Raw genomic sequence first — 19,363 nt, forward strand, 5'->3', positions numbered from 1 at the left:
ATCTGAACTTTGTGGAGACTTACCTTATAGCCTAGTTTATAGTCAATTTTGGTAAATGTTACTGTGTTTTTTATCCTGATGCATCATAGTGTAATGTGAACAACACATAAGCCTACAGTTCTGTGGCTGATGTGTGAAGAGACTGTGCTGTGAACAATGCTTAGACAGGTCAGTAACCCAACTGAGGCAGGATAACCAAGACATTTAAAAACAATGTATTTTTGGCTAGTACTTACTCGTAAATCTTGACAAGCCAGAATGTTGTCAAGCCATTTATACAGGTAGCCATCTGGGGAAAGGCCCACATTGTCAAACACTGGGCCACAGCACAACACTGCTGACATTGCCTGATGACAAAACAGAACACAACCTGGGATGACTGAATGGTACACAACTGACTTTAAAACACATACTACTAGATGAGGGTCTTTTTTAAAAAAAAAAAATATTTATTTATTTTTGGCTGCGTTGGGTCCTTGCTGCTGCGCGCAGGGCCTCTCTAGCCGTGGCAAGCGGGGGCCACCCTTCACTGCGGTGCACTGGCCTCACACTGCAGTGGCCTCTCCTGCTAAGGAGCATGAGCTCCAGGCACGTGGGCCTCAGCAGTTGTGGCACGTGGGCTCGGTAGTTGTGGCTTGCAGGCTCTAGAGCACAGGCTCAGCAGCTGTGGCACAGGGGCCCAGCTGCTCCGCAGCATTTGGGATCTTCCCGGACCAGGGCTTGAACCCCTGTCCCCTGCATTGGCAGAAGGACTCTCAACCACTGCGCCACCAGGGAAGTCCCGATGAAGGTCTTTTAAAGCAGTTATTTCCACAAGATTTTAAAGTATTCCTTAGAAGATTCAATAAAAAATACCAGATTCCCAATTTTGTCTCTTTTTATAAGAGTTAAAACCCATAAATTGAACTTTGTAGACATGTAATTTTATAATAAATCTTTATAATGAAAGGCTGAGATATTCAAAACAAAATGACCATTTCACAGAACTTAAAATAAACTTACCATCAGCGGCTTCAAGTGAATGAATTCTGCTTATGATAAATATAGCTTTTCAAATTTTGTTTTGATGACAAATATTTAACTAATATACTGAACCAACCAACTTGACAAATACTTGACTGATGCACTATGAAACCATAAATTACTAGATTACATCTTCCTTTAAACCATGAAACTAAAGCAAACTATGTAGAAATAAATAACTGTGATTCTTAATCAAAGATAAAGAAAATGAAGAATATGAACTTTAGTTCCTTTGAGGTGGGGAGAAAGCAAGAGAAGGGAAGATCTTGATTCACTTTGTAATCCGTAGGTCCAAATGATTATCAGGGCCATGGCTTATATTAGCTCCATAAAGTCAAAAGTCAATGTGACAGTTAGCAACTCCTGGTATATATGACTGAGACAATATACAGTTAGTTTTCTAAAGGAAATTAAGCTGTAAGGAATAATGGTTCTGAAAATGTTGAACAGTCCTAGTAGTGTAAAAACTTATTTCTGGGAGTCCTTAGGATAGGAGGAGACTAAAAAGGGAATATATATATTTTAAGTTGGAAATTAACTGGCAAGGCAGTTACTTAAAGGGTAAATAAGCAAAAACTATGGTTTTCATATAGTAGAAACCTTAGATAAAAGTGGGATCTTGGAAAAGTTTCGCGTTTTGAAATTGTGAACACAATCGGAATATTTACATGTTTATACATAGCTATCTATTTTGTTTATGTATGGATATTTTAGAATTTATAGAGTAAGCTTATGTATTTATATACGTGTATATATTTGTGTTTTTTTGCATGTGTGCTTATATTTTATCATGTCATATTATATTATTTATTTTAATCTTATTTAAGGCATGGTTGTTTAAGGAAAGAGACCATCAATCTGACAAAAGTCATTCATGAGGCAAAGGTGACCTACCTTTAATGCACAATACTGGTATCTTGTAATCTGATGATTTCTATCACTATAACGATCCAGAGGAGTGAACATAATGCTGAAGGGTCCTGCCCACTGGCTAAATAAGATGAAAAGATGGTGCCTCAGGCTTTGCTGGGGGAAGAGAAATCTTCGGTGGTGAACTAGAGAGAAAACAGAGCTAAGAGTCTACAAGACTGAAAAATACAGTGAATACAGTTTACGTTGCTATTATGCATGATTCTTAAGTTTGGGGGAAAGGAGTAATTTCGTTTTCTAACTCAAGTTTTCTTTACATAATGAAATATGTATTTAAAAAGTCAAGCTTAATTTTCTTTCCTCTCCTCATGTTTCAGTCAACAGCACCTTGTCTCAGAGCAGAAAGCAGAGATAGAAGATGGACTCACAGACACTGTTTTCTAAGCATTATCTAGAGAAACTGCAACACCTTCCACTCGGCTGTTGATTACATATGAAACGTTCTCTTGACTGCTGCTGCGTCTTCAGGAAGAACTGTGAAATACAACGGATAGACTGTCTATCTCAAACAAACATTCTTTAACTGAAGAAGGCATTTTTTTTTTTTTTTTTTTTGCGGTACGCGGGCCTCTCACCGCTGTGGCCTCTCCCGTTGCGGAGCACAGGCTCCGGACGCGCAGGCTCAGCGGCCATGGCTCACGGGCCCAGCCGCTCCGTGGCACGGGGGATCTTCCCGGACCGGGGCATGAACCCGTGTCCCCTGCATCGGCAGGCGGACTCTCAACCACTGCGCCACCAGGGAAGCCCAAGAAGGCAAATCTTAATTTAGGGTCATCAAAAATGAGGAGGATTGGTAAGAATGTTTTACAACATCATAATGTTAAATCATAATGAAAAAGTAGAAACAGATGAGGTGCAGCTTTTTGTAATTATGTCAAAACATTTTAATTCCAGCAATTAATTTTTATACCAAACTGACCAGCTATTTTTATTCTCTATGCTTCTATTAGATGAAAATGTTTCAGACCCATTTGTTCTATGAAAAAAATCCCAATAATATAATTTCTTAAGCTATATAGAATTCTATATATAATGTGTTGACTGGATAGAGTCAAGAGCAGGAACATTGCTGAGATTATATGTTCACAGATTAGCACAGTGAGAATGAAAAAATAGAGCCTTTGTGAACTTTCCCTCTGAATTACTTCCTTTCTATGGAAATCATACAGGTTCATTTGCAGGTGGGAACCAAAACAAAGAACAGAAATAATGACGAGCACAAAGCCAAAGTTAATTTCTATTGTTGCCCTTCCAACTCTGTGCTGCATGCCCACGATCTGTTCCAAGGATTTCCAAGCAAATAAACGATCCCATCCCAGACCTGCAAACAGGTCAGTAGGTTTAAAGCGGAAAGCACAGTAATGAGGAACACAAATGAGATTTCAAGCACAAAAGGTAATTTGCAGTGAGGCATCAGTGTACCTGGAACACGCTGAATCAAGTTGGCAACCATGGCACTAAAATGTGCCCGGATATCTTTAAGAATTTCCACTTCTTTATCATTTTCAGCTTCCAGGAGCATGCGGGTCAGGTCCACGTACTCTAAGAACAAAGCTCCAAGGGCTAAAGTATCCCGTTCTAAGGCTCCATTGGTGCTGGAATAAGAGGAAATTAAACTTGTAGATTAGTCTTGATGTCAAAGCAGCGCATGCGTCATGGAAAATAAGATTCACTGTTAGAACTCGCACATTAAATTCGTCCTGGACGTTTAGGCAGGGTAAACAGAGTATGAAAAAAACAAGGTTTTTTGGACTTTTCGAAGTAAAAGTTAAAGGTAATATATTTAAAAAAAAAAAAAAAAAAGACAGAATGAGAAAAAGAGAGGCAAAGACATCAGTTTGGTGAGGAGAGATCAACTCAGTAGAATTTCCACCTTACCTGTCACTTATTACACCAGCATCAGCCAGAAGTTCAAAAATTCGAAGTAGCTGTAGCCTTAACAAGTCTCGCCGTTCTCGGCGTTTTTTGTTCTGTGCAGAAAGAGGTAATACCACTTATAAACATGGGCACGATAAAGGAAGATGTCATCTAGTCCTTTTCAATTTTCTAAACACAAAGGACAAAAAGTATTTTTCTTTCTTCCTAATCCTTAGAGAAAATGCTTGCTATCACAGGTTATAATAGAAACAGATCACAAGTGGGCCAATAAATACCTGTAAGTTGGAAATGTTGAGAGTCAACAAGTCTCATTTCCTAGAGGCCTCCAGCAGCTGCTGAAAAACTAAAGCATCAGGAAGAAGTGGCAAAGGACAGTGGACACTAACAGTCCCACCAGTTCTGGTCACAGAGGTAACACTGTTCTTACTTAAATTGCCAAACTTCTGCTACTTCTTGTATCTTATCTACTACATGGGAAGCCTCTTTTTTAGTCTTATTCTATTTTATTTAATTTTTTATCCTGCTACATTCTAAGTTTATCCTTTTCAGAGTTCACTTCAGGGAAGATAATGTTGAGGAAAGTGCTTTATATACCAGATGAAACAAATAATGTTCTTGGCTATTCAACCCCTTATAAAAAAAAGCAAACTAACTACAACCCCAAATTCAATCTTAACTCAAACCTCTTACAAAAGAATATAATATCTTAACATACATATGACTATTTAGGTTGCTTTTCTTTCGTAAGTTTAGGACTTAAAATCTTTTAAAATCAGAACCAGATTATACTAAATACTCAAATATCAAAAATTAATGAAAATAACAAAAGTTAAAATAGTAAGATTCATTGTTAAAAGCATGTTGGTGAACAGTTGAAAGGTACATTTCTACCTCAACATGTCTTTTCTGTCTGAGAAATACACACATTTTATCCAATTTGATATAAATAAAACACTCAAAAATGAAAAAAAAACACAACATGTTGGTATGTTTGTATTCTTTAGGGGAAACTATTGGGTATGGTTTAAATTCACACTACTGTCCAAATAAACCAAGGCATTAATTATTATTTTTAATAGATCTTTATTGGAGTATAATTGCTTCACAACACTGTTAGTTTCTGTTGTACAACAAAGTGAGTCAGCCACATGCATACACATGTCCCCATATCCCCTCCCTCTTGAGCCTCCCTCCCATCCTCCCTATCCCACCCCTCTAGGTCATCGCAAAGCACCGAGCCGATCTCCCTGTGCTATGCAGCTGCTTCCCACTAGCTAGCTATTGTACATTCGGTAGTGTATATATGTCGATGCTACTCTCACTTCGCCCCAGCTTCGCCCTCCCACCCCATGTCCTCAAATCCATTTTCTATGTCTACCTCTTTATTCCTGCCAAGGCATTAATTATATAAATTCAAAATCTTACCTCTGGTCTTCGTTCCAGAGCCTCTTTCATTAATGGATGAAGTTCTTCCACCAATTCTCTATGAATGAAAAAGGTGAGCATTTAGACTTCATTATTGTTGACACCAAATTTGTCACAAAATATAGCCATTCAATCCCAAATTATCTGCTTTTTAAACATTCTGACATCAAAATCTCCTCTGGCCTTTCCACTTCTGTACCATGTGGTGAAATGGAAATTGCCATTGGCTCGTACTTTGTAGTATCAGTCTTAACTCCAGTGCTACGTATATAATTTGGGCTCAATACATATTTGTTGACTTGATTTAATGTTCCGGAGAGTCTATGGCAAAAATCCCTACCTGAACAACTAAAACCAACAATATTTTGTAAGTGCTTACTAAATTGAAAGCACTTTCCCACAGGCTGAGGGACTGAAGAGAAATAAAATTGATTGCCTAAACAGAAGAAATTTTCAGTCTAATTAGAGCAAAAGAAACAGGTGTGAGAACTATGGCACTACCTTTGGGATCTGTGCTCAGAGGACTGTTGATTTTAAAATAAAGTCTTTTTGGAATTTCAGAGATAAATTCCTTTATTTGAGCTACATGATAAATGCAAATTATGGCAACTACTTTAATAGTGAGGTTCTCATCAAAACCTTTTCTCTTGTGTAGTAAAACTAAAAACTTTTATCAGGTTAATACGTCTGATATTACATGTATATATACTTCATCTGTCCCCATTTTCTCCAATTCTCAGCTTTATAGCTGATAATCTAACCAGCTGTCATCTTTAGGAACTGACTTCTGAATTGCTTTGTCAAAACAGACAAAATTAGGAGATCTAGCCTGTGGCTAGGTATTTCGTCTATAGTCTGCTCCATGTCTGAAAATCTTGTATTTTCTGGTAGAATATTTTGTGCTATTAGACATCAACCTCCAGGGAAATCCAAGGACACGAAGGCAAAAACTCTATGGCATTCTGTACTGAAGAACAGAAATCCTGTATTCCATTCCAGACTTCTCCAACACAGATGCTAGAATTTCCTCAAAAAATGGAAATAACGCTAATGGTCTCCTTCATCTAATAGCAATCATTTATCAAATATTTACGTGTATTTTTACATTTAATCCTCTTGATACATCTATAAGATAGATTCTATAATTACACCATTTTTTTTAAATTAGAGAGATACACTTTGTTTTTATTTATTATGACAATTTTACAGGTGAAGGAACTGAGTCCCAGGGACAGTGTTTTCCACACCCACGTGGCCAGTAAATTGCGTAATCTTACTTGCTCCTAGGAGTACTCAGACGGTAAGATATGCAAAAGAGCCTTAGGTTCTTTGGGAAAGACATTAGGTAATTCCAGGAATTGTTTTTATTATCTTCTTGTAGTATTTCTGTATGATGCTTTGTCTTAACTAATTAATCAGTGAAAACACTGGTTAACTGGCACTCAAGTAGTCAGAGCTCACAATTGCTTTTTTTAAGGATAAAATTTGACTCTATACTGTAACAGATCTTTTTCAGTTGCTTCTAAAACATCTCGCTAATCTTTATTTTTCAGATAGGGTTTCTCACAGATGCTTGGAGCTTTCCCTTCTCTGTGTATAGGAAAAACTAAGATTTTCTTTGTTTTTATGGGTTTTCGTTGCTAGATAAAATCATCAGAGGCAGCCTGAAATAAAAGTTTATGATGACTCTTTGAAAAGGCTTTGACACTGCCTCAGCTGGAATGGTTATTTGATTAAAGGTGTGAAATGAGTAAGGAATCCAGAAAGTGAGACATAATGGTTCTCTTAAGGCAGATACAGCATCTTATAGAAAGACCAGCAAGCGTGACACATAACAGACACCCCTGAAAGTGTTCTGTCAGTGTTTAACCTTTGAGAGTCTGTTGTATAAGTGGCTGATGAGCAGACACTCATGATTTTGACGTTATAGCCTCTGAACAGTCTGGCTAACTGGGGATTGACACGGAATTATCTTCATTTATGGTTATCTAAAACAAAGCTTGCAAGTGAGAGAAAATCTGAGATGTAAAATCAAAGTTGCAACGTCTAAAAGTGAAATTCGAGGCAGTTGCAGGGAATGCTTGTCACGCGCGTGTCAACCAACAAGGACATAAAGGGAATTGTGCAAAGCCTGCAGACCTCCAGACACATGCCAAACACGAACTGAAACTTGAGTTAGAAGCAGGAACTACGATAGCAGCAGTATACAGGAGTTTAGAACAACTCATTAAGACTACCGTACCTGAAAACAAGGGAATTTGTCCTTCCAAATCCTAAAACTAAGGACTCTGTGATCTCAATGCCCTCTAGTCTCATCAAAGGCACCAACTGCTTTAACAGAACTCCCACCGATGGGGTGCCTATGGCCTGAAACAAGTTGTTAAAAGTGAAAAAGAGGTAACATGATAACTGATGCTTCTTTTAATCAAACGATGATTCCATTATAACAGTTTTAAAGTACTGAACCACATCCCAAGGCACTGCCATCATTTCAGGAAAAAAAAAAAAAAAACACATAAAATTTAAAACAGCACAATGAATGCATTTTTTTACCTGGGACACAAATTCTAAAGAACATTCATATTATAAGAGTCTTCTTTTTTTTTTTTTTAATACTTAAATCCACAAAACCATCTTTAACAAGATAAGTTAATCAAGACATGGTTTAAAGGTGAACACTCGTGAGGAGTGAGAGAAATGTGGTATGTAGGACATGAACCAAACCTCAGGGTGCTAATAAATATAAGTCACTCTACGACCTTAGGCAAGTTTCTTAACTTCCCTTTATTTTCAGTTCCCCACTTGTCAGGGAGGAATAATAAATTATTCACACAAACGCTCAATGGAATTTAGAAATGTGTAGGATGAAAATCTGATCCCATATATTCCAGATGGCAGGCACAGTGCAATTCACACTGTGAAATCTAGACAAACAAGCTAAAAAAAAACCTTACAGAATAATTCTTCTGAAGCATGTCATGTCACCTTGTTATCGTAGCTCACGGTACCGTCAGGTGTAGTCGCCATTATTTCTGGAGTGGAAGCTCGTAAGTGTCCCGGGCTCATAATACTGGGTTTTGCGACTCCAAAACAAAGAATAAGGTAATTTCTCCACAACGTAACATAGCTGTCTCCGCTGCCGGCAGTGCTGGTTTTCTTGGCATTAATTGGGCTGCTAGAAATACGAAGTCAAAAACAAGAGTGAAACTAAGTTCCGGATTTTAGGTATCACTTATTAAATAAAGATCCTGGGAAGCGCTCCAACTGAGTTGAACAATTGTCTGTCAAGGACTGTCTGTCTGGACAGGGAATGTCTCTATTGGATGGAAAGCTGAATAGAACTTTTCACCGGTAACGGGCTGAGATTCTATACTCAGACAATCATAATGATTATTAAGGGAGGAAAAAAAATTAGCTCTAGACAAGAACTTTTAACCCGTATTTACTCAACGTGAAGACTTCTGTAGTAAGATGGTCAGAAACTAGAGAATTATATCCCGATCTCATATATAAAACAAAAATGTAAGAGGGCAAATGGTGAAACAAACGAAACAGAGGGAAGCGTAGGGGTCCCTTACTTCGGGTCCACCAGAGGCATCACGGACTGCAGCCGCGTGAAGGCGTAGGGCCAGGCGTAGCTGAGGGCAGTGGGGCAGTGCTTGGGCAAGTTCTCCTGCCGGAGAAAGCTGAAGAGGCAGAGGACCCAGGGGTCTTTGACAGACTGAGCGAAAATCCAGACGTGGGAAGGGCTCTTCACATCGTAATGGCTGTTGACCAGGACGGCGTTCCACTCCACCAGCCACTGTAGGTCCACGCTGTGGGTCAGGGGTAAGGTCGCCTGCAGGTGTAAGAAACAGGCGATGAATCGGTGCTGAACGGCAAGCTCCACATCCTCGACCTGCCTCAGCCCAATGCCCCTTCCTCCACGATGCTTTTCCCGTCCACCTCTGCAATGGGTCCAGCTTGGAACCTGAAGCACCCCTCCCACACCGGACCTGGGTTTGCAGTCACGGCCATTCCTATGGGAGGCCGCAGGCAGCGGAAGTGCAGAGTTTAAGGGCAGGGGTCAATGTCGCACAGCCCCATACACTAGTACCCAGGAGCTGCCCACTAAATACTTGTCAAACAATTATACAACACGAGCTAATTTGAACTTGAACATGGATTTGCCAACTTAAAATTCTGGAAAGTTATTAATCTCTGAGATTCCTAAGTGTGTTATTATCCCTGTAATTAGTTTTTTTTTTTTTTTAAGCCATGATCTTGTTTACCTTTACTTGGACCGAAATACATTCTCTCCCTGGCTTAGGGAGATGGCTAAGTGCAATCTCTTTTATGAAGGGTATTTTACTAATGATTTTTGAGGTAAGATACCTACTTATTCTTGTCCTATGATATCAAGCCAAAATAATACATTCTAAAACCTTTGGAAAGATATCTATATCCATATTTAATCTATATTATATAGAGACATATATTTATATATTGATACCACATAATGTCTTATATTTCATTCTCTTTTAAGTCCAGAGTATCAAAGCTGAGGGAAGACCAAGTTTCAAGTAATCTAGCTGTCGTACGTGGAGAGAAAATCGCTGTTACGTTTGTCAGGTATTTAAAGTGACCCATTTTATCTGCTGGGTCTCTGAGTTCCCATGCGCCAGAGTGCTGCACCTGGGGCCTCCATGGTTAATGCGCTGAAGAGGCGCAGCTTCAGCTTCAGAGCCAGAGACTTAAGGCTCCAACACTGGCTCTGCCCAAAGCCCCTGACATAGGAACATTTCTGAACACCCCAGAGTCTCTGTCTGCTTAATTTATGACTTGGAAATTATAATGCTGATCGCACTTAATCTTTAAGTGGATGACATGAGATAAGGGATGTCAAAACCTGGCACAAAGCAGGCGCTACTTCCCCCCATGCCTCTTCTCCCCCTTCAGTGCATCTTCCTACGTGCAGTACTGCTGATCTGGTTACCCAGGCTCAAGATTCAGACTCTGATAAACACAGAACAAAATCACAGGAACAGAACATAATCTGCAGGGAAACAAGATATGTATATAAAACAATTACGCCTGACTCTTCCATTCAGTGTCAAAACAATCTGAATTTCTAAAAGAAGAGGTAGAGGTATTCACTATCACTGTTAAGGTCTGCACTGCTTGGCTAATAGTTTTAGTAATTATCATTAATATTCCAACCATAAGCAAGAACAGGGTTGCTAAAAATAGGGATCTGTGTTCACTCTCTGTTAGAAAAGGTCATTAAAAAGCTCACAGGTGCCTTTAGGTTTTATATTTATTTATAGCTCTTTGTCAAATATGTTTATATTCATTTATAGCTATTTGATCAGAATATACAAGGCGCATTGGCAATGTGGATTCTGCAGATGTGCCCTGCCTCTCTTCAGTTACTTAGCTAAAATCAATCCAAGTCCCATAACTGTGCTTTACTAATTAAAAAAAAAAAAATCAGGTAATTAAAATCGGTTTCAGTTTTCCTTCTACTGCATCAGAAATTGAAAGCTGCCAATATGCTCTTTAAAACAAAGAATGTATTTGTGTAGCAGATAAACCTCTACGAGATTCAGAGTCCAGAGAGGGTCAAGTCCAGGCCCTGAGACTCTGTGTGACTACAGCCCTGCCCCTTAATGTTTTTGAGTTTCAATACCTATGAGGGTCAAAATAGATACTAAATGTGAAAGCACCTTGTAAACTGTAAAACAACACATAAATATAGGTTATACAGCATTAAGTGTAATAAATAAAGCAAATTAATTTTCTGAAAGAATCCTGAGCAATTCTTGAAATTGCAATTTGCAAAACTTTATCTATCTTCCTCAGACTCAAATTTTGATTTAAATTTATCTGAAGGTCTCCTGAGCTAGTATTTGAAAAGCTAGTCTTGTTTCCCTAAGGACTTTTGTTTTGGTTTATTAACCTGACATAAAATCCCAGAATTCTTCCATATCATTTTTCTTTGTGTCTCTTTTCCAGCCAGGCCCAGAGCTTATACTTAAGAACTATCAACAATCAGGATCAAACGTGTACTTACTGAATCCGAAGCTGCTACGTGAATAAAACTTTCGAGAATGGAAGAACTTAGCTGATCCATGACATCAATCATAGGCCTGTCATCGTCCTGTACATAAAGGAGACGATTACTCTCCATGGGAAAACGAATCCTTCCACCCTCTCCACCGCCTTTGTCCAGCATGTGAAGCATAACAGCTTGCAAGGTAGTGATAAGGGTTTTCTCACAGAAAAGTGAGTGCCACGGTGGTGAAAGGTAGTGGGTAAAACTCCCTATGATTCTGAGTTTAGTCTTACAAGTTTCAGCGGAAGATAATTAGAGCTCCAATTTGACGTTGTACTGAAAAGACACGTACCTGAATTTCAAAAACTCATGCACATACAGTTATTTAGACTGGAATCTAAATCTCAGCATCACACATTATTCACTAAAGTGTTCACGTTGTCATTAATTTTAGAAAATGGAAAAGCCATGAAAATGCTACTTACTCAAGTCACTGATCTGCTAAAATAACTGGTAAATTGTTGACTGTGATTGCATTTCAGTCCCAAAGAAACTGCACAGGAGACTGACCACACACTCTCTGTAGTATCTATGTTGTGCACAGCTATTTGGTAAAAGAAGCAAATTGGAAAAAAGCACAGGAGAGAGTATCTTACAGGAAATTCTCCTACATGATAGTGCGTATATACATGAACATGTGTGTTTGCCATCCTTTATCATAGAAAGGCTCAGAAATATGAAATTATTTACTTAGCAGCCTTATAGGAAAGCTTCGGAATGTCCTTACTCATGTACGAATGAGAATGGTTTCAAAAAGGTTGTGGCTGAAAAAAAACCAAACAACAAAAAACCAAGCTTGTAGATACAGAGACCGGATTGGTTGGTCCCCAGAGGCGGGGGGCGGGGAGGGGTGGCAAAATGGGTAAAGGAATCAAAAGGTATAAACTTCCAGGTATAAAATAAATACGTCATGCAGATGTAATGCACAGCATGGCGACTACAGTGAACAAGACTATCGCATATTTGAAAGCTGCTAAGAGAGTAGATCTTAAAAGCTCTCATCACAAGAAAAAAAAATCCTGTAGCTACGAATGGTGATGGATATTAACTACTTATTGTGGTGAACATTTCACAATATGTACAACTATGGAATCATTATATTGTACACTTGAAACTAATAATGCTGTATGTCAATTATACCTCAATAAAAAAAATTACACACACAAAAAAGCTGTGGCTGGTCAAAGAAAGCACCGTATGAGAAATATTCTTAACACAGTCGGCTGGAATAGCAGTTAAGAACCTGGGCTGAAGAGGCATGTACATCTGGTTTTCAATTCTAGCTCTACCACATCCTAGTTGTTGATTTTGGGTAAGGCATTTAAGCCCCCTAAACCTCAGTCTCAGAATCTGCACTATGGGAAAAATAACAGTACCAATTCTTAAGTTATTGTGAGGGTTCAGTGAGATAATATGTATAAAGCACAGCTCACTGCCTGACACATACATGGTAATTATTATTATCGTTATTTCATAATTAGAGACTTAATGGAGGTTTATCAAAATGCAGCATGTCCTAGAGATCCATTCACCAGATCCCAGAGATGTCCTAAAATACATCAGAAAGCTTGCTGCAGAAATGTGAACAGAAACGATTGGGATACATTCGAAAATATTTTGGGAAGACACTGATCATTTTAAGGATCGTGAAACCAAGATTAGAGACTTAAAACAAGAAAACAGAAAGTAGTATTTTTCTAAAGAAGTATGTCACATAAAAAGCTGGTCCTTCTTTCATCAACTTGTGGAGAGAGTTTGGCCACCTGTGCCGACAGGCAATGAAACTTAACTTCTAAACAAGGGTGTACAGCCCTTGACCAAGTGCAGGAGAATAGCTGGAGTCAGTCATGGTTATTAGACAGCTTACTTCTCCCATCTCAAGTGGACATATTTTCTTGTGATGCCATTTTTCTACCACTATTGAGATTAAACAATTTTCAGTAAGCCAGACTGTTTGGTACCTTGCTCTTTTTAAACGGGATGCATGGTTTTCACAAGTTCATTCTCTAATATAAATGTAATATCTTCTTAATTCTATGTACGTTGAACATTATGAAAGAAAATGATCTATAACTGAAGCCTAAGATTCACTTCTTCACAAAGCACCACCTCTTAGAGAATCAGGAATAGTCTATTCTTGTGCCCTCAGAATATATGACTTAGCTCTTGTAGGTCAAGAGTACGATTTCATAATTAAAAACCCACCCTGGGCTTCCCTGGTTGCGCAGTGGTTGAGAGTCTGCCTGTCGACGCAGGGGACACGGGTTTGTGCCCCGGTCCGGGAAGATCCCACATGCCGCGGAGCGGCTGGGCCCGTGAGCCATGGCCGCTGAGCCTGCGCATCCGGAGCCTGTGCTCCGCAACGGGAGAGGCCACAACAGTGAGAGGCCCGCGTACCGCAAAAAACAAAACCAAACAAAACCAAACAAAAAAAACCCACCCTGAATCAAAAATTATTTGTTGACATCATGGGACATGAAAGTACATAAAATAGTGATGCATTCTTTACAGTTTTTAAACTAAACTTTGAAACTGTTGAAAGATATGAATTGGAAAATTCAGAAAAATAATCCATACCTCAGGCTGACCCAGGGCGATGAATAAAGCTCGAATTTCCTTGAGTATTAAAACAGACAGTTTGCGTGTGGCCACCTGGAAACTGCAGAGTAAAACCAGAGCAAAGCCTTCCACGGCATGGAGTACACTGCAGTGGGGACCTCGCTCCGAATGGATTCGGTGGCTGGAGCCATTGGCAATGAGCTATTGTGCAATAAGAACAACATTCTATGTTCAGAAAAACAACAGTGGAAGAAGCAGCCACTCTTCTATGTACATCTTCTGGCATGTTTGACCTTGTAATACTAAAATAAATTATACCAGCTTAGAACCACACATGTCTATGAATTCATTATTATTCATGAAATATCATAGATCCCTTTTTATTTTCAGACCAACTGTCACTTTGGAATACCATCAGCCCTCTGTTACCTCTGATAAGGAATAACTTTTCAAAGGTTATTAGCAGGAATAAAAACAAAACTGCTTCCATCCGTACCATTTGAGATGACACTGTATATTTAATTAAAGTGTCCTAATTTGGCTTTACTTAAATTCTCTATAGAGAATTCTCTATTTTAGTTACTACTAAATTGAATTTTCAAACATTGATTTGCTAATCAGACTTCTTTTCATGTTAGATTTTAATCCGGGTTTTGCATGTTAATGAGATGGGTTCCGAAAGTTCCCAAACCAAATGAGTCTCAAACAAAAGCACGCCAGACAACAGGGCAGATTCCACCTCCGTTTCAGTCTCCCTTTTTCAAGCATAGTAATCCTTGTTTTCCTCCCTGTCATCTTTTGGCAAGTGTAGGACACAAGGAAGGAGTAATGCCCTGAAGCTCATCTCTGAGGTTAGCCCATCTGGGACCCTAAATGCTATCATACTTCCCAAGCCTCGACATTCCTCAGACCCTCAGCTAAGCTCTTCTCCAGCCAGACCCCTTCTCTGTCTGCTCATTGCCAACACCAAGTCACACAGCCCTGGTTCTCATTTGACAACACTCCTCCTCAACCTGCTCTTCAAAATGGTATCATTAATTTTTACCATTCAGGAATGAGGCAGGAAAGAATAAAGAAACCACAAGACTTCTTTCTTCTCTGGATATTGGAGAAAGCAACCAATTTGTTGCTGACGAGGGGGAAAACACTGGTGGGCAGCTAACTTTTATATATCCATATCCAACTCTATATCCATATTCATATCTATATCTATATCTGCTCTAGAGTCATATCCAGATCTAGATCCATATTCATATTCATATCCAAATCTAGATACACATCCACATCCAGCTCTAGATCCATATCCATTTCCAGCTTTATATCCACATCCATATCTAGATCCATATTCATACCCAGCTCTATATCTCTTCCCTATGGTCATTTGCTCTTACAAATAGATTTATAATCATGATTCTCTGAAAAAAACATCCTTTTCTGCTCCATAAATGGCCTTGCTAATGTTAATAAATCTAACCCGAGGTGGCATACGATGCCCTGAATTTCTTGGCCACAATTTAAGCAGATGGAAAAACTTAGGGCCATCTCTAGGTAGCTGAAAGTAAGAACCACAAGGTTCTCTGGGCTGCAACTTATTTATATATGTGCAACATAAAGAATATAAATTAGTGGGCAAAGGGTGAAAATCACCTCTGAATTTCTGATCTTGTTGGCTTGTTCGTAGACTTTTCCTTGAGTTTGTATGACCAGTTTCCACTGGGTGAGGAGCTGCAGCAGTAACTTGAGGGATGAATCAAGGAGTGTGTGATGCATGTCATTCACTTCCCGGAGCAGGAAGTTGGTAAAGCCAAATAGGACATCTTCCCTCCAGTCTGAGAAGTCAACAAGTAAACCCTGAAGAGAATTTTGTGCAATATGTCGCAGTTCATCGTCCATGTGAATAGAGAGCCTGTGAGATGAATAAAGACAATGAAGTCATTTACTTTATCAGTTTTTCTTCTATATCTGTAAAGGAACATATATAAGGCCAGAGCCTTTTACTGTATCTGAAAAATGGGTCACTCTCCCCTAATATATTATTATAATTTTCACTCAGCTCCCCTAATGTTAACATCTTATATAACCATGGTACGTGATCAAAACTGAGAAGTTAACATCGGTACAATGCTATTAACTAAAATACAGATTTTATTCAGATTTCACCAGTGTTCCATCAATGTCCTTCCTGTTTCGGAATGCAATCCGAGATACCATGTTGCACTTAGCTGTACGTGAATTCTTTTTAATACATTACTGACTACAGAATAAATTAGTATCAAACTTTACCACTTTTAAGGATGGTCCTGGAGAAACTAAGGGACTCATCCAGAAGTTCAGTGAAAATGAGTAATTAAAAGTTAGGCCAGTTGTCCTCAATTGGTTTGGCCCCCACGAAGGGAGTTTTGGTAACGTCTACAAACATTATTGGTTGTCACAACTTGGAGTGTGCTCCTGGTATCTATGTAGTAGGTAGAAGCCAGGGATGCTGTTAAACATCCTACAATGCACATGACAACTCCGATGACAAAGAATTCTCTGACCTAAAATGCTGACAGTGGCAAAGTTGGGAAATCCTGAGTTTGTCAACTGAAATAATATCAGTGTATTTATGGTTTAAGCCAGAACATCATAATAATATTATTAAATAAATATCAACATTGGTATGGAGCGTTTATAGTTAACATCATGCTTTATAGATTCATTCATTCACTTATTTAATAAACAAATGTTTTTGAGGTCCTCCTAAGATTCAGGCCCTCCTAAGATTCAGGATATGGAGTACGGTATGGCTGTGTTTACTGGGTAGGGTGTTAGCAAGAGCGAGGTATGAGACAGTCCTGGAGAGAGGGCAGGAGTGGCTTGCTGGAGGGTCTGTGGGCCACCCAAGGAGGCAACACAGCAGGAAGAGGTTAAGTGTGAGTGCTCTGGGATCAGAATGCCTGATCATGCATTAGCTATGTGACCTCATGCCACTTACTTAACCTCTCTAAGCCTCAGAGCCTCATTTGGAACATGGGGATAATAGCTGTACTTGTATCTCATAAACCTGTTGTGAGGTTCATTGAGATGATCTATGAACAGCGTTTAGTACCACAAGGAGCATGCAGTAGGCACTCAGTACAGGTTAGCTCTTACTATGAGAAGAAAATGAACTGTATTCAGAAAGTTACAGGGGAAGTAACATGATTAGATTCACATCTGAGAAAAGAAAGTTAGGCAGCAACATGCAGGATGCCTTGGAGGAGTCACAGGACTGAGGGCAGAGACCGGCTGGGAGGTCACTGCAGTGACTCAGGCACCAAGTGGCGGGGGCCTGACCCAAGGCAGAGAAGTAGTAAGGAAGGGAGAGATGGAGAGCAAAGATACCCAGGAGACAGAATTTCCAGGACTCAGCATCCTGGAATTGTTCAGTGTCAAAGAAGAAGCTGGCCAAGTCAACCGGGGCCCCCATTAAATAGGACAAACGAAGTATCTTCAACCAGCAGAAAAAAAACTGTGAACCAGAGTGGTTAAGGAATTTCCTCAAAGTCCAGGATTCCAACCCAGGACTTCTCATCTTTAATCCAAAGTTTTCTCCATAAAACAGGTCTGATACACTTACATATTTTTGAATAGGTAGTATTTCAAAAACTTGATACTGAATACCCTTCTTATTCTCTAGAGTATAAAGTACACTAATTGGTCCAAATTTGACAATATAAACCAGACAAAAGCTCATTAATGAGCAGATATATACCAAGTCAGGGAAGATATATTTTCTGTTCCAAAAGCAAGTTAAGCTCTACAAAACTGCTGAGAAGGAAGAGCTGAGCTAATTCTTCAGGGCAGACTTGCTATTGAGTCTATAGTTGTTAAGTAGGTCATAGTTGCTGAAATAACACACAGAGGTCTTTAACCTGGGCTTCTAGTTAAGGACTAAGGCAGGAATTTACAAATTTTCTTTGTATTTTAATCAGCAGCTCCATTTTTTTTTTTTCAAAAAATTTTATGTAGAGCTCTAGTATATAGTACAACCGAGTTGTGGGACTTCCCTGGTGGCACAGTGGTTAGGAATCCACCTGCCAATGCAGGGGACAGGGGTTCGAGCCCTGGTCCTGGACGATCCCACATGCCGCGGAGAAACTGAGGCCGTGTGCCTAGAGCCCATGCTCCGCAACAAGAGAAGCCACCGCAATGACGCCCGGACACTGCAACAAAGAGTAGCCCCCGCTCGCCGCAACTAGAGAAAGCCTGCACGCAGCAACAAAGACCCAACATGGCCATAAGTAAATAAATAAATTTATTTATTTATTAAAAAGAAAAAACCGAGTTGTTCTGGTTGAAGCTGGGTAAAGGACCTGAAGCCCCCCATGTGAGAGGAAACATTCCTTCAATCTACAAGCAGCTTCTAGCCACCTTTGCAGCCCATGGTTTGAAAACACTAATTTATGGAAAACACTTGAGGTCATGTTTCCATCTTAAGTTTATTGTTCCAATTTATTACATTTACACCTGTCTATAGTCCTGAATGTCTCAGAGAATAAGCTTCTGCAGATGACAGACCACCTTTTAAGGACAGGAACAGGAGGCACTCAGCAAATGTCAACTGATGGTAATGGTATTGTTCATTGTTACGGGTTGTGTCTCCTCCCAAATTCACATGTTGAAATCCAAACACTCAGCACCTGAGAATATTACATTATTTGGATATAAGGTCATTGCAGATGCAATTAGCTAAATTAGGATGAGGTCATGCTGGAGTAGGGTAAAATCCATATGGCTGGTGTCCTTATAAGAAGGGGAGATGTGGAGACAGACGCACACAGGGAGAACACCATGTAAAGATAAAGGCAGAGATCAGGGTGATGCTTCTATGAACCAAGGAAGGCCAAACTATGCCAGAAACCCCCAGAAGCTAGGAGAGAGGCATAAAATAGATTCTCTCTCACAGCCTCAGAAGAAAGCAACCCTGATGACTTCTAGCCTGTGGAACTGTGAGACAATAAATTTCTGTTATTTAAGCCACCCTGTTTGTGCTACTTTATTACACACATGAAACTAGGCAAGCACATATCTTTAGGGTCAAAAGTCAAAATAAAAACCATGCCATGGCCTATTTAGATGAAGCTTTTAAAGAAGGGCCAATACTTTCAGATTTCCAATGAGATTAATTCTACTCTTCGTCTAAGTTTGGCATCATTCGCAATTTGCAATCTGGAAGCTGCCTTAACTTTAAACCAACAGTGCAGGATCATTTTAAGGACTCTGAGACCCCAAGGTGGTGCAGCTCTTGCTATTTTTGGTGACACTCCTCTTGAAATCATGGTATTCACATGCCTCACCAGTGAGAACACTCAAAAATATTCCTGGAGTACGAAGAGACAGGGCCAGGGAGGGGAGGGAGCTTTGGGAATAAAAGGCCCAGTTGATAATAAACGTGGAATATTTGTGGAAGAAAAAGGTCCAGTGTCACAGAAC

General features: G+C 39.5%; 1 protein-coding gene across 7 annotated transcripts in view; it reads right to left on the bottom strand.

Moving 5' to 3' along the window:
- FRY (FRY microtubule binding protein) overlaps positions 1–19,363 on the bottom strand; it is a 426,693-nt gene that overhangs the window by 96,038 nt on the left and 311,292 nt on the right. For all 7 annotated transcript variants that reach the window (XM_029209846.1, XM_029209848.1, XM_029209847.1 and 4 more), the window contains 11 exons: positions 15,557–15,815; positions 13,928–14,110; positions 11,309–11,395; positions 8,835–9,094; positions 8,242–8,431; positions 7,499–7,623; positions 5,257–5,314; positions 3,832–3,923; positions 3,376–3,548; positions 1,918–2,078; positions 237–347 (listed from right to left, as the gene is read on the bottom strand). In XM_029209846.1, the coding sequence (XP_029065679.1) occupies positions 237–347; positions 1,918–2,078; positions 3,376–3,548; positions 3,832–3,923; positions 5,257–5,314; positions 7,499–7,623; positions 8,242–8,431; positions 8,835–9,094; positions 11,309–11,395; positions 13,928–14,110; positions 15,557–15,815 (1,699 nt within the window). The remainder of the gene's footprint in view (positions 1–236; positions 348–1,917; positions 2,079–3,375; positions 3,549–3,831; positions 3,924–5,256; positions 5,315–7,498; positions 7,624–8,241; positions 8,432–8,834; positions 9,095–11,308; positions 11,396–13,927; positions 14,111–15,556; positions 15,816–19,363) is intronic.

Source organism: Monodon monoceros, unplaced genomic scaffold, assembly GCF_005190385.1.
Source record: "Monodon monoceros isolate NGI ecotype Baffin Bay Population unplaced genomic scaffold, NGI_Narwhal_1 Super_Scaffold_8, whole genome shotgun sequence".
Lineage (NCBI taxonomy): Eukaryota > Metazoa > Chordata > Mammalia > Artiodactyla > Monodontidae > Monodon > Monodon monoceros.